Below are 11906 nucleotides of genomic sequence, written 5' to 3'. Positions count from 1 at the left end.
AACACTTCTTTGTTCCTGTGCAGTGCATTATTCAGATCCCACAATAACTTATTCTTATTCAAGTTATTGCAAGTATGGCCTGCACGACTAGACTTTACACTACTGTCTGGCTGCACGACTAAATTTAGGGGGAGTGGCTGAAGCAAAGAAAGCTGAAGTGAAAAGATGAACAAGTTAGCCTCGTTGTGTGCTTCGTGTAGAGCGCTACTTGGCAGTTTGGTGCCTGTAAGACACAGTACTAGCGGAAGCTTCACGCCTGGTAAGGTGCTGGTTGTCCAGAAGAGAAGCAGACTAGACTATGAGAGAAGGAGAGGGAACCTGTCTGACACAGAGCTCCAGTCCAAGGTGGGGTAGCTAGCTACACACATCATGGAGGGAGGGGAGAGCATCTTACCATTCATATATATTCACTGGTACACTGCTGTGAATATTTTTATAGCCAGGTCTAGCTAGATCTACATGTACTGGTACCTGGTATGGTATCTGCTGTGTCAAGTGTGTCAGAAGGTTTATATAGAGCTATTTCATGTGACGTCACAGTCACGTGAAAAATGCCTAGTCAGCCATGTTGGTGTACAGATATTCATAGTATCACGCAGCCAAAAAGAAGGGTGGGGCTCACCAAAGATAGATCTACTACAATGGGGTTTTGTGCGTAGTGATAGGCTGCTCGAAGCGCTCTGGGCGAGATAATGAAGTATCCTTATAGCAAGAGTGCTGTTGAGAAAGAGCTCAGTAAAAAGAGGAGAAACGGATTTCTGGCTACCATTATTCTATTTTACAAAGTACACTACCTATAATTAAAAGAACTGGTGAGGAAGTTCCTCTTATTGACAGGATTGTTAGAATATGTTGTGCTCTTAATAATGTTTGTGATTCTGTTGTACCTTTTCATTGAAAATATTATCAACATAGTCGTGAATACAGCAATGGTATATATAAAAAAATTCGATACTCATCAATTATAGGTTTAGCTATAATAGTTAGTGTTGTTATGTCTTCTTGCAAGCTGGACAATACCACTTGCCTTTAGGTATCGTTTTCAAATTGAGTGTGGAACCATTCAATTTTACAATTTTCATTGTCACACCCAATCATTTTACCGTCGGCTGGGGCATGACAGTTACAGTAAATGTCAGTAGAACTGGAAGGACCGCTTTGATCGGAGCCATAGATAGTAGCTATGTCGGAAGCTATGTCGGAGCTTACGACACTCAGATTATCGCTAGCTTTTCTTGCTCTTGTGTACCACTTGCCTAATAATTCAGGAAGAATACATGTTCGGAAAAATAGTCCAGCTCTAAGAATACAGTCGTCCCAGAACTTCCTATTTTTAACTATCCTTTCAATGTAAAGATCAGATTCTTTATCAGCTGTAAATGTGCACACACAAAAATCACACACACACAAATCACAGTAGTCTACATCCAATACAAACAGCTGACGGGTTTGTATTCTATCTTCTTCAAAAAGATGGCAAAAGCCATTCACACTTGGTTTGCATACACGTTTCCTTTCCTTTAATCTTGTAAGCAGCTTCCAGATAAAACAGTACTGCCGCTATATGCGTACAAACCTCTCCAAGGCCAGCCATACAATTACAGTGAGAACAAGACACAGCACCTGTCAAATCAAGTATGATCCAACATGCCAAAGGAGTATCGTTTAAGCGCTGAGAATGTCGAACCTATAATTTATAGAAAAGATTTGTTTACTGTCCATATAGTACATACGTATCTACATGTAAGCTACATGAGCAAGTGAATTCAAGCATTGCATACTACTTCATCAGTGTCATAATCAGTACATGCATCTCATTATCTATGCACTTACACGGCCAACTGTGAGGTACGTATGATCCACACACTGTCCAGGTACTGACGTGACATCCTTGACCCATCCACAAACAAACTGATTGTATGCTTCAAGCGATTTTCTGGCTTTGAATTGTTTAGATGTGATGAAACTAGTCTGCAGGATCAAGTAAGAGACAATATCACTTGCCTCTAGTGGTGGAACATGATCTACTGGCTTTCCAAGGGCTGCTGAAAATGGATCTAGACCACCAATCACTGCTATTTTCTCTTTGTATCGCTTTATAGCCTCCAATCCCAGAGTTGCAGCGTATGAAGATAGATGCTGCATCTGCAAGATAGCTAAATGCCGTATTTGCTGCACCTGCCTGCGTTGAACAGTACACCATGCGTGGGCGGATGGATGAAATGGATCACGTGATGAAATAGCTCTATTATAGCTCTGTATTATTAAGTACATGCACTCTTCCTTACAGCTCACTGAGATGGGGTCTGACTACCAGAGGCTGATGGAGAAGCACTCCATCCACCACCGGAGCATTGACCAAGTGCTCACATTCTTACAGTATGTACACACATCATTTTCACCACGCACGAACATAGCTAGCACATAATTACAAAACTGGTTTTCGTTTATTATTTCTCTTTAATCTTCATTGTTGAAGATGCCATTTTGAGCCCCACCCTCTCCCCCTAGATCAGAGGGTGTTCCCCTGCGGCTGCGTGGTAGGGACGGATACAGTGCCGAGGATGTGCAGTGGGCAGACACCATCTTCTCTCTGGGGGGAGACGGTAACTTCCTCTACACTGCCTCTAAAGTGCTCACACCTGAGAAGCTGGTCATTGGTGAGTTATGCTGCATTATAGTATAGCACATTCTGTAATAGTACGTAGATAATATTGTAACCTCTATAATTATGATACTTAATTGTTTGATCTATATTGCTCGTTGTAACTTGTGTATTACTAAATGTTTGGTTTGAAGGTCTGAACACAGACCCCCGCTCCTCTGAGGGGTACCTGTGCCTGCCCTCGTCCCCCCGCACCTCACTCAAGGACACACTGGAGGGGATATTCCGGGGACGTGTACCGAGGGCACAGCGGACCCGGATCAGGGTGTGTGTGGGTGATAAGATCCTCCCAGTGAGGGCCCTCAATGAAGTGTACATGGGAGAGACCAGCCTATCGCAGTGAGTAGGTTAACCTTGCTGTTTAATACAGTGGAAATGGATCATTTGGGGAACATGGTATACGGAGATATTTGGTACCTGGATGCCTGGCCTAGTTACAGTTACTTAGCCTTCTTCAGAGGTAATTATTATGAGGAGTTCAGCAAGAAATACAGTTCAATTTCAGTAAATATGCCTGTTACTAAGGGACCCCCACATGTCCTACCCCCCACAGAGCTTCCTCGTACGAGCTCTCCTCTGATGACTCCGCCCCCGAGAGACAAAAGAGTTCCGGAGTTATTATCTACACAGGAACAGGGTCCACCTCATGGTGAGGCCTGATCCATTTAAGTGGTATATCAATATCTATTCTGTCCGAGACTCAGAAACTGAATTGCAAGATGAGCACAAGTCATGTGTACTTGCAATAGCAGTGATAATAACATTTTAACTGAATGAGAGCAAATTGATGTGTTGTTGGATCATTTGTCCCTCCATGCATAGCTGTGTTTGTCCCTCCATGCATAGCTGTGTTTGTCCATCCATGCATAGCTGTGTTTGTCCCTCCATGCATAGCTGTGTTTGTCCCTCCATGCATAGCTGTGTTTGTCCCTCCATGCATAGCTGTGTTTGTCCATCCATGCATAGCTGTGTTTGTCCCTCCATGCATAGCTGTGTTTGTCCATCCATGCATAGCTGTGTTTGTCCCTCCATGCATAGCTGTGTTTGTCCATCCATGCATAGCTGTGTTTGTCCCTCCATGCATAGCTGTGTTTGTCCATCCATGCATAGCTGTGTTTGTCCATCCATGCATAGCTGTGTTTGTCCATCCATGCATAGCTGTGTTTGTCCCTCCATGCATAGCTGTGTTTGTCCCTCCATGCATAGCTGTGTTTGTCCCTCCATGCATAGCTGTGTTTGTCCATCCATGCATAGCTGTGTTTGTCCATCCATGCATAGCTGTGTTTGTCCATCCATGCAGGGCGTACAATATGAATCAGTTGACTACAGGTCAGGTGACTAGTCTACTCTCGCTGGCCGGGGATGTGGGTGTGGCCACAAACACTCTACACCAACAGGACATCATAGAGAGAGGTAGGTGATAAAGATACACAATCTGTGTGCAGAAATGTGTAGCTGTGATTTCCAACAGCTTACACAGTAGACTCTATCAAAGCTCTTATGTTACACTTACTTGAAGTGTTTTACTATTTGCTCCCAAACTTTCAAGATTGTTGACGTGAACGTTGAGCCAGCTTGTGTCTATATACACAAACACACACATCACACATCACACACAGTCACCAGGCAATACAATGCTGGGAACGTGTTTCGAGGATGGGAGAATAAGATGGCGTTTGTCGTGAGGGAGCCGATAGTGAGAGGACTATTTGCAGCTGTGAAGACACGGGGATATGCTCAAATGTGAGTATGAATGCGTTCGCTATCTACATGTACCTATCTCTACAATATTATACGTGCATTAGCATTTTGGTCATTCACATGGTATGATTAGATCATAGATTGCTTTAATTTTGAGGTCAATTTGACTTAATGATAATAATGTTTTGGTAGCATCTTTGAGTGCCCATTCATCTAGTATCCCCCTATACAGATTAAGACTTCGGTCCAGCAGCTGGCATGCTTGTCTGATAGTGGACGGTGACTTCCAGTTTGAGTTGCCTCGAGGCAGTGAGTCCACCTGCTCCCTGCACTGTCAAGACCTACTCACAACACTAGACACCACAAGAACCAATGACTGCTTCTCCTAGCTTTGTGTCTGTGTCTGTGTACGTGTTATTACTTTGTGTTAATTATGATTATATTCTAGTGAACAATAATTATCATCTCTCTACATTTCTATATACAGTTAGATTCGTTGAGGAGGCGTATTTACTTCTATTTTATGTACTTAACTTACATTTTTATTCTACAGTATGCACAGACATGCATGCTACTTGTACTGACATGCATGCTACATGTACCGACATGCACGCTACATGTACTGACATGCATGCTACATGTACCGACATGCAATACTAGCTGACATTATTGACCAGTTATAATATCAAATCAGTCATCCACACACAATGTGGGAAAGGTTTCACAAGTGCAAAATGAAAATAGTAAAGTCTCACAGACAATATAAGAGTCACTCTATACAAAGGGGGTCTCTATCTGAACAGATAGAGTAAATAAATACACTATGATACAGAGGAGAGCAAGTCCATCAATCTCTAAGAGGGGCTATAGTTGTTCATTTGCTGCTGGGTGTAGTTGGGCACGGTGTACTGGGGAGACGGGTACATACCACTGGAGGTGGCTGGTTGGCTGACTGGATGCAACTGCTGATACTTGTACATAACCCCGCCTCCATTTGATGATGTCATAGCGTACATTAGCTGATTGGGGGAACCTACAACATTACTAGAGCCACTCGCAGCTGAGGTAAATGTTTGTGACATTGGAACAACGTGAGGCGGAACTGGCATAGGAATTTGCTGATATGGCAATATCGGGTCCATGGGCGACGTTTGTTGCAGCATTGAGCCACCGTTGACTAAATTTGGATTGTCCGTTTTCGTAGCACCTCCGACCATAGACTGGGGGTTTGCTGAATTGTGCCCCCCTGACTGCTGGGGGATTAGATTCTCAAAGTAAGCCTCGGTGGGGTTGGTGTGCTGTGTTCCTGGGACCATACCGGGGGCACCCATGTATCGGAAACTGGGGTTCTTGAGATCGTACGAACTCGAGAGTTGAATGTCCGTACCAACAACTTTCAATACAATCTCTACATCATAGCTCTGCCTGTATTGTGTGTGGGTGTGTATTGGAGGGGGCGGGTGAGTGGAGTGGGCGTGTACAGTGTGTGTGTATTCGTATGAAAAAGCTACAGAGCTGGAATTAGTCAAGAATTGTATGTACTAGCTGTATTAAACACATATCACATGATGCTGCCTATCACATGATGCTGCCTATCACATGATGCTGCTTATACTACAGGGCTTTGAACACTTCCTAAGGACATAAAATTATATGTACATTAATAGTACACAGAGTATGTGGATTTGTTATACAGTAATAGTCGTCGCTCACCTTTGATTGGCTGTGAGAGTGATGTTGCCATTGATCACCTGACCCGAGTTAACCAGTACAGGCCGAGGTAAGAGACAGCGAATCTGGTACCAGTGTGTGAGGGGGTGTGTGGGGCCTGTCGATAGCCATACTGTCTCCCTGTGTGTGAGGGTGTGTGTGAGGGTGTGTGAGGGTGTGTGTGGGGTGTGTGTGTAGGGCCTGTCGATAGCCATACCGTCTCCCTGTGTGTGAGGTGTGAGAGGGAGGGAGTGGGTGTGTGAGGTGTGTGTGTGTGAGGGGGACACATGAAACTATACGCTAGATGTTGCCTGAACAAAATTGGTGTCTTTTATAGCACATTAAGAGGCTGTGGTTTGGTCAGAGATAAGTGACTCACTGAGATCCACAGAACGCCACATCAAACCAGAATGCTAGCCCGTGCATTATGCCAGTGGACCAGAGGGTAAAGGTCAGAGGGATGGAGATTCTGTGGGAGGGGCAATATGACACTACATGTCCTATAGACTTGCACACACACGTGTCACAATAGTATACAATACAACAAGTATTGATTAATAGCTACTATTACTAGTGAGTTGCTTACTTGTGCAGATCAGTTTCGTTGGTTGTCAGGAAGTCAGTAGTGTGAGCCACAGGCTTGGCCATCACCATGCGCACATCAAACATATCCTGCAAACACACAAAATTCATACAGAATGTGTGCTAAGTTAAAATGCTCGTGTTGTTGATACATTGCAATCGTGTGACATGTTAATAGGCTCACCAGAACTGGTTGTCTGAAGTATTCCTCCAGAGCTGTGGAGGAGAGGGACGTAAGGTTGACGCCATGGAAACTAGTCTGAGTCCTGGGAGGAGGAGGGAGGGACAGAGGTACAGACGTTAAGTACATTGCATTGATACATGTTCTGAAAGGGCTCTCTCTAAGCTTTCAGAAAATCAGAAATCAATGTGATTGGACAAACGGAAATAAAGTTATCGCCGTTCAAAGACCCTTCATTTAACGCTGAGTACTAGAGGTTGGCTCTGTAACTAGAGTTCTGGTAGTCCAATATAAACTATGTCATGCTCAGAGCTCACCAGAAGGTTGCCTTGTTGTACTGCTCTATATAGAGCGCCTCGTCAGTGAATGGTGCCAGGTACAGAACACCTTTAGAGGGAAACATGTTCCCGTCTGGTTTCAGCCATTTCTTGGCATGCAGGTAACTCTCAATCATACGCTCGTTGTAGAGCATGTAGCCCATCGGCTCAGATATTATCATGTCAATCTGCTCAGGAATGTCAACCTATAACACACAAAGAGAAGCAAGTGTCATCATTCTGTGTACTGTACTTCAACAGTTGAGAGTGCAGTCAACCATGATCACCTTATTCACACACAGTGTGTGTACTTTGCTAATGGACTAATCAGTGGTCATTGGTCATGATTGGCTGCTGTTAGCTATCAATCAAAACAGGCTCATTTCGGAGAAGATAAAAAGATGATACATGTCCTTTTCTTCAAAATTTGGGCCCGAAAGCAATCATTTATTTAAGCACACAATTCAATATGATATAATTATGTGCAGTGTGCAAATAGCTGCTGAAAATGTTCAATTAGCCATAAAAGCCATCAACACCATAATAGATGCTAATGATCACAATCACACCATTGAATGTTTGCCAAACCTCCGGCCTTATTATTAGAGTACTTCCTGTATGAAACCACACCCACCTCTTCAACCTTGCCCGCAATGACTGTGACTTTATCAGAGAGCCCATTAGCGCTGACCAGCTTAGCACAATGCACCGCCATGCTGCTCGCCTCAACTGCATACACTTTCCGAGCACCTGCTTGGATCGCAAAGAACGACAAGATACCTACAGGACAAGAGTGGTGTGGGGAAACGTTTTGCAGTGATGACACTTATGAAAGCAACTAGTAATGAAAACAGTCACTGTCAGCTGCACACACACAGTGGACTGTATTAAGACCACTCCACAGATAATGATGCTACACTAGTCACACCTGTACCAGCTCCAACATCCAAGACCACCTTGTCCTTAAAGTCCACTACATTTTGAAGCATGGCACTTTGGTAGGTAGACGTGCGAATGTAGTCCTGTATCCAAGGGGGGGGGTATTGGTCATTAAATACGTACTTCTGTTAGGCTTAACATTTTAGCTATGGGCATTTTGGTTCATCTTTCAGCAGAGCAGTAATGACTGTCAGCTATGTTAAACGAGCATGCTGACTATAAAAGGGGCGTGCCCTGGGCACTCGAGGCGGAAATGATTAAATATGGCCGCGTGCGGTAAACTCTCTGGCCTCTTTTGCTTCACTGCTCGCTTCATGCACACATGGTTTTACTTTGATACGCCCCTTATAGCCTGCATGTAGCACCTTGGCTCACGAGATACTTTGTTCCAAAAAAGAGCAAAAAAAATGGCTGAAAGATGTGACAACTCTCGTTCTCTACCCAAGAAGAAGCGTGCTAGGCATGGTTTTCGGTACCAAATGGAGCTGAATTTCGATACTGAAGATGCAAAGCAGGCTTTTGTAGCTAGGATAGATAGGGCAAAGCTAGAGGCTCATTGCCCTTGGATAGCAGAGAGGTTATTTCTGTCTTGTTGGACAAGTTGGAGCATTATCAGGTGAGTGTGTATGATAACAAGTTGTCCGTACTCTGTACACCAATAACATTTATAATCGTGTTCTCAGAACGAGCACTCAGATTGTAACGAAGCGTCACCCTGTAAGCGTCCAGGGCTAGGGTACAAGCCCACGAAGATAAAACTAGAGGATCCTCTTGCAATCGAGTCATTCACGTCAGCACTAAAAGACACCCTTATTTACAAGAATGCCGAATCATTGTCGAGTGAGGTTTTTTTCTAATTATTATATAAATTTCTATGATGTTGTTTTTACAGTGTCGAGACACATTCTGGGTGGAGTCTTTCAATCACCAGCTGCTCACATACATCTCAAAACGTGTACACTTCGTGGAAGCTACATTCAACATGAGAATGAACCTTGCTATTATGGACTGGGTACGTGCTGGCTAATAATGTATGTGTGACTGTACATTCATTCATTTGTTTACTTCAGAACGAGAATGTACGTAGAGAGTGTACAAGTGAACGACTGGTTCAGGGCATGAGAAGACCGAATCGTAGGACTCCCATAAGAGTGCTGGTGGAAAAATCGTTCAACTTTGCCGGAGAAATATGGCGAGCAGCAGAGAAAAGTTGACCTCAGGTACTGCGTATAATATATTTTATGTGCAATCTACATAATTTATTTTACATATAATTTAATTTTGCTACATGTATATATGTGCAGTGAGTTTGTAGAGGACGTGCAACCTGAGCAATCAGATGAGCCAGTAGATGAAAACGAAGACCTAGTAAACGATGGTGTACATGTACTTGACGAAGGTCTTTATGAAGACATATAAAGTAAGTACGTATCTGTGCAAATTTTGACTAGCCAATCAGCATTTTATAATTGCATTTTACATAATTAAACAATAAAGGAAGTAGAAGACTGGAAGTCTGTGTATGGAACTCCATCTGGATTCGGAAATCGCTCACGCACCTCCTGGAAAAGGTATATATTATAGCAATTGATCGTACTTGCACTGTAAAGTGGGCATCATTTATAACTTACTCTCAATACACAGTCAGGCATCACATCCCTCTTGTCATGTGCACTGGTTTTGGTCACTTTATATGCCATAATTATATAGAGGGTGATTCCATACCCCCAACTGACCTAGCAGCGTCCAATACTTTCTGTATAGTTTGAAGCGCTTCACCATGTTCCCCAAATTAGGTGCAGCGCTTCCAATCAGCCAGCTGGGTGGTCTGGCTCTGACACACGGTGACAGGTGGCAGTACGGGCAGGGACCCTCTCCATTCAAGACTGGAGGATCATCGTGATCATACCCTCTGGGACCTAAGGAAAGTACCACTCATTTTATTCATATGTACAGGTTAGTGACATTCACCTTTCTTAGGCCTCGAAGGACCGGCTTCACCCCCAACTGTCCTTACTCGAACTCGAGAAACACCTGTGCAAAAGATAAGTGATCGTTATCCATATCACGTGATAATTATTGAAATTAATTCCTCTAGAATTACCTGTCTTTGGCCTCTTCGCTGGAGGGGGAGCAGCTTCACCACTGGATGTATTACACCCGCCTGACACTGATGGTAATTTAATTGTATTTGAAATCATCATTCTAATATTTACTTTCCAGTGTTACCTTCGGATGGCGCCGAATCAATTTCGTCAAGAGTGACGTCGGGGAACAGCGCAAGCAACTTCTGGAACTCCTCCAGAAAGTGCACTGGAGGATGCTGGCTGTACCGTACCTGAAGCTGAATAGATGTAGATCTACATCTTATTTATGTAATGTCTTCTGTGGTACCTTGAGTCTTGCTTGTTCTGTATAAGTAGCCATTATGTGTTTTTTGTTTGCTTGTGTTAAAAAAAAACCACGTGCATGTATCCCCACCCTGGTATAAAATGCGCATGCTTGTTTTAGAGCTGTCTAAATCGTTTGAAAGGGCTATGAAGCGGGAAAAGAAACGAGAGCTGTTTACAGATATTTGAATGTTGGAGCTGGGGTCAAAGGTCTGCCCAGGGCACGGGCCTTTTGTACCGCAACAGGCGGAAGTGAATCTAAACATTAACCGCGCGCGCCTTATAAAGCCAACATGCTCGTTTAAGGCCAAGTCAAGCAGCAGGTCTAGAACACCACACACTTCCTAACTAGATTAAGTACATGCACTCCCAGGTTAAGGACAGTCAACACTGAACCCGCTGACTCACCACTGGACACACAACAAAGCAAGAGATTATGTGTAATAATTAAACACTTGGCATACCATCAAGTGGATAGCTCTATACCTGCATCATGTTCTGCTGCTGTGAGAGGTAGCCATAGAACTGGAAGTACTGTTTGGAGGAAGCCTCTTCTGTCCTCAGGGTGAACACTGACTGTTTGCCCAGTCTTTTCTCACCCCCGGCAACATGAGACTGGAGGTGGTTCAGTAGCTGGGTCGTGTCTATGTGTGTGTGTAGGAGGGTGTGTGTGTGTGTGTGGGAGGGTGTGTATCAATTTAATGCTGACACTACCAGACAATTGCAAAATTGTGTTTGGGGGAGAATCGAATATTTAACTAATGTACATGCCACTGACCATTCTGTGTTAGTGTAGTGACAATGGCTGAGCCCTGAGACACCCTCAGCAGCACTGTGGTGGAGCCTGCCTGGTATGCATTGCCCACCTCACGCACTGTGGCTTCAAACACTCTCCTAGCACCTGCATACATCATGAATATCATTAATCAACTTCGGACAATAATAGACAATTTTAAGTGCCTTCACATATCCGTACCGTATCGATATTTTTAGTGTCGCCTTTATATTAAAATTAAAATTAATAAATAGAATCAGTACATACGTACGTATGTTGCATAAACTATGTATTATGATGCATAGCTAGCTGCAGGCTCTCTGGCATGGCATACCGTCATGGAAGCAGATGACACAGGCTGGGCCCTGACAGGAAAAGCTCAACTCCAGTGGCTGTTTGAATTCTTCAGACACGCTCAGATCTTCTCCCACTATCTTCAACTGGACACCCGCTATCTTGAGGTCTCGGCGGCCACCGCTGACAGCTTCTAGTACCTCCTTGATGACGCTACCAGTGCTTTCTTCCTCCGCCATAGCTAGCTTTTTAGTTTAGTATGCAACACGTGTTTAGCTGAAGAGGTGGGCGTGGTTTATCTGCAAGGCATGCAGGGGAGGGGCTCAGGTAAAAGTAATAATATCTACGTGAC

At 43.9% G+C, this 11906-nt stretch overlaps 2 protein-coding genes, 3 long non-coding RNA genes and 1 pseudogene across 8 annotated transcripts; 4 read left to right on the top strand and 2 right to left on the bottom strand.

Moving 5' to 3' along the window:
- The first annotated feature begins 26 nt into the window (after positions 1 to 26).
- On the top strand, positions 27 to 4921 carry LOC135335533 (NAD kinase 2, mitochondrial-like). Its single transcript, XM_064531062.1, has 8 exons — positions 27 to 345; positions 2291 to 2379; positions 2512 to 2660; positions 2800 to 3004; positions 3219 to 3314; positions 3966 to 4078; positions 4285 to 4408; positions 4599 to 4921. Exons 1-8 carry the CDS (start codon positions 166 to 168, stop codon positions 4753 to 4755), a joined length of 1113 nt encoding a protein of 370 aa, XP_064387132.1. The 5' UTR covers positions 27 to 165; the 3' UTR covers positions 4756 to 4921.
- On the top strand, positions 3480 to 3960 carry LOC135334718 (guanine nucleotide exchange factor subunit RIC1-like; annotated as a pseudogene).
- Positions 4922 to 5032: 111 nt separating the features above from the next.
- On the bottom strand, positions 5033 to 11843 carry LOC135335529 (histone-arginine methyltransferase CARMER-like). Its single transcript, XM_064531057.1, has 11 exons — positions 11595 to 11843; positions 11264 to 11386; positions 10972 to 11129; positions 8085 to 8178; positions 7791 to 7936; positions 7157 to 7362; positions 6843 to 6924; positions 6663 to 6748; positions 6456 to 6545; positions 6080 to 6217; positions 5033 to 5791 (listed from the first exon to the last, which is right to left on the bottom strand). The coding sequence occupies exons 1-11, from the start codon at positions 11791 to 11793 to the stop codon at positions 5221 to 5223; spliced, it is 1893 nt and encodes a 630-aa protein (XP_064387127.1). The 5' UTR covers positions 11794 to 11843; the 3' UTR covers positions 5033 to 5220.
- Positions 6004 to 7570, top strand: LOC135335541 (uncharacterized). Of its 3 annotated transcripts, none has more exons than XR_010394526.1 (5): positions 6004 to 6146; positions 6671 to 6776; positions 6837 to 6949; positions 7005 to 7278; positions 7353 to 7570. It is a non-coding gene; the product is annotated as an uncharacterized LOC135335541 (long non-coding RNA). The 3 variants fall into 3 exon arrangements; XR_010394528.1 differs by having other exon boundaries at positions 6992 to 7278; XR_010394527.1 differs by having other exon boundaries at positions 6005 to 6146; positions 6414 to 6776.
- Positions 8381 to 10539, top strand: LOC135335540 (uncharacterized). Of its 2 annotated transcripts, none has more exons than XR_010394525.1 (8): positions 8381 to 8711; positions 8779 to 8935; positions 8988 to 9107; positions 9166 to 9315; positions 9400 to 9519; positions 9593 to 9666; positions 9892 to 10271; positions 10319 to 10539. It is a non-coding gene; the product is annotated as an uncharacterized LOC135335540 (long non-coding RNA). The 2 variants fall into 2 exon arrangements; XR_010394524.1 differs by having other exon boundaries at positions 8384 to 8711; positions 9400 to 9515.
- Positions 9537 to 10177, bottom strand: LOC135335542 (uncharacterized). The gene is made up of 3 exons (XR_010394529.1): positions 10067 to 10177; positions 9727 to 10014; positions 9537 to 9657 (listed from the first exon to the last, which is right to left on the bottom strand). It is a non-coding gene; the product is annotated as an uncharacterized LOC135335542 (long non-coding RNA).
- Positions 11844 to 11906: the final 63 nt, after the last annotated feature.

This window comes from Halichondria panicea, chromosome 4 (genome assembly GCF_963675165.1).
Source record: "Halichondria panicea chromosome 4, odHalPani1.1, whole genome shotgun sequence".
Lineage (NCBI taxonomy): Eukaryota > Metazoa > Porifera > Demospongiae > Suberitida > Halichondriidae > Halichondria > Halichondria panicea.
This window is presented reverse-complemented; position numbering and strand designations above follow the sequence as displayed.

What these genes read in the sequence shown, in the direction of transcription:
- LOC135335533 (XM_064531062.1), top strand. Translation starts at nt 166, where the DNA reads ATGAACAAGTTAGCCTCGTTGTGTGCTTCGTGTAGAGCGCTACTTGGC. An exon ending in CAAGTGCTCACATTCTTACA is followed by an intron (nt 2,380 to 2,511) that starts GTATGTACACAC and finishes CTCTCCCCCTAG; the next exon opens with ATCAGAGGGTGTTCCCCTGC. An exon ending in ACACGGGGATATGCTCAAAT is followed by an intron (nt 4,409 to 4,598) that starts GTGAGTATGAAT and finishes CCCCCTATACAG; the next exon opens with ATTAAGACTTCGGTCCAGCA.
- LOC135335529 (XM_064531057.1), bottom strand. Translation starts at nt 11,793, where the DNA reads ATGGCGGAGGAAGAAAGCACTGGTAGCGTCATCAAGGAGGTACTAGAA. An exon ending in AGCAGCAGAACATGATGCAG is followed by an intron (nt 8,179 to 10,971) that starts GTATAGAGCTAT and finishes CCTTGGATACAG; the next exon opens with GACTACATTCGCACGTCTAC. An exon ending in GTGGCGTTCTGTGGATCTCA is followed by an intron (nt 6,218 to 6,455) that starts GTGAGTCACTTA and finishes CCTCACACACAG; the next exon opens with GGAGACAGTATGGCTATCGA.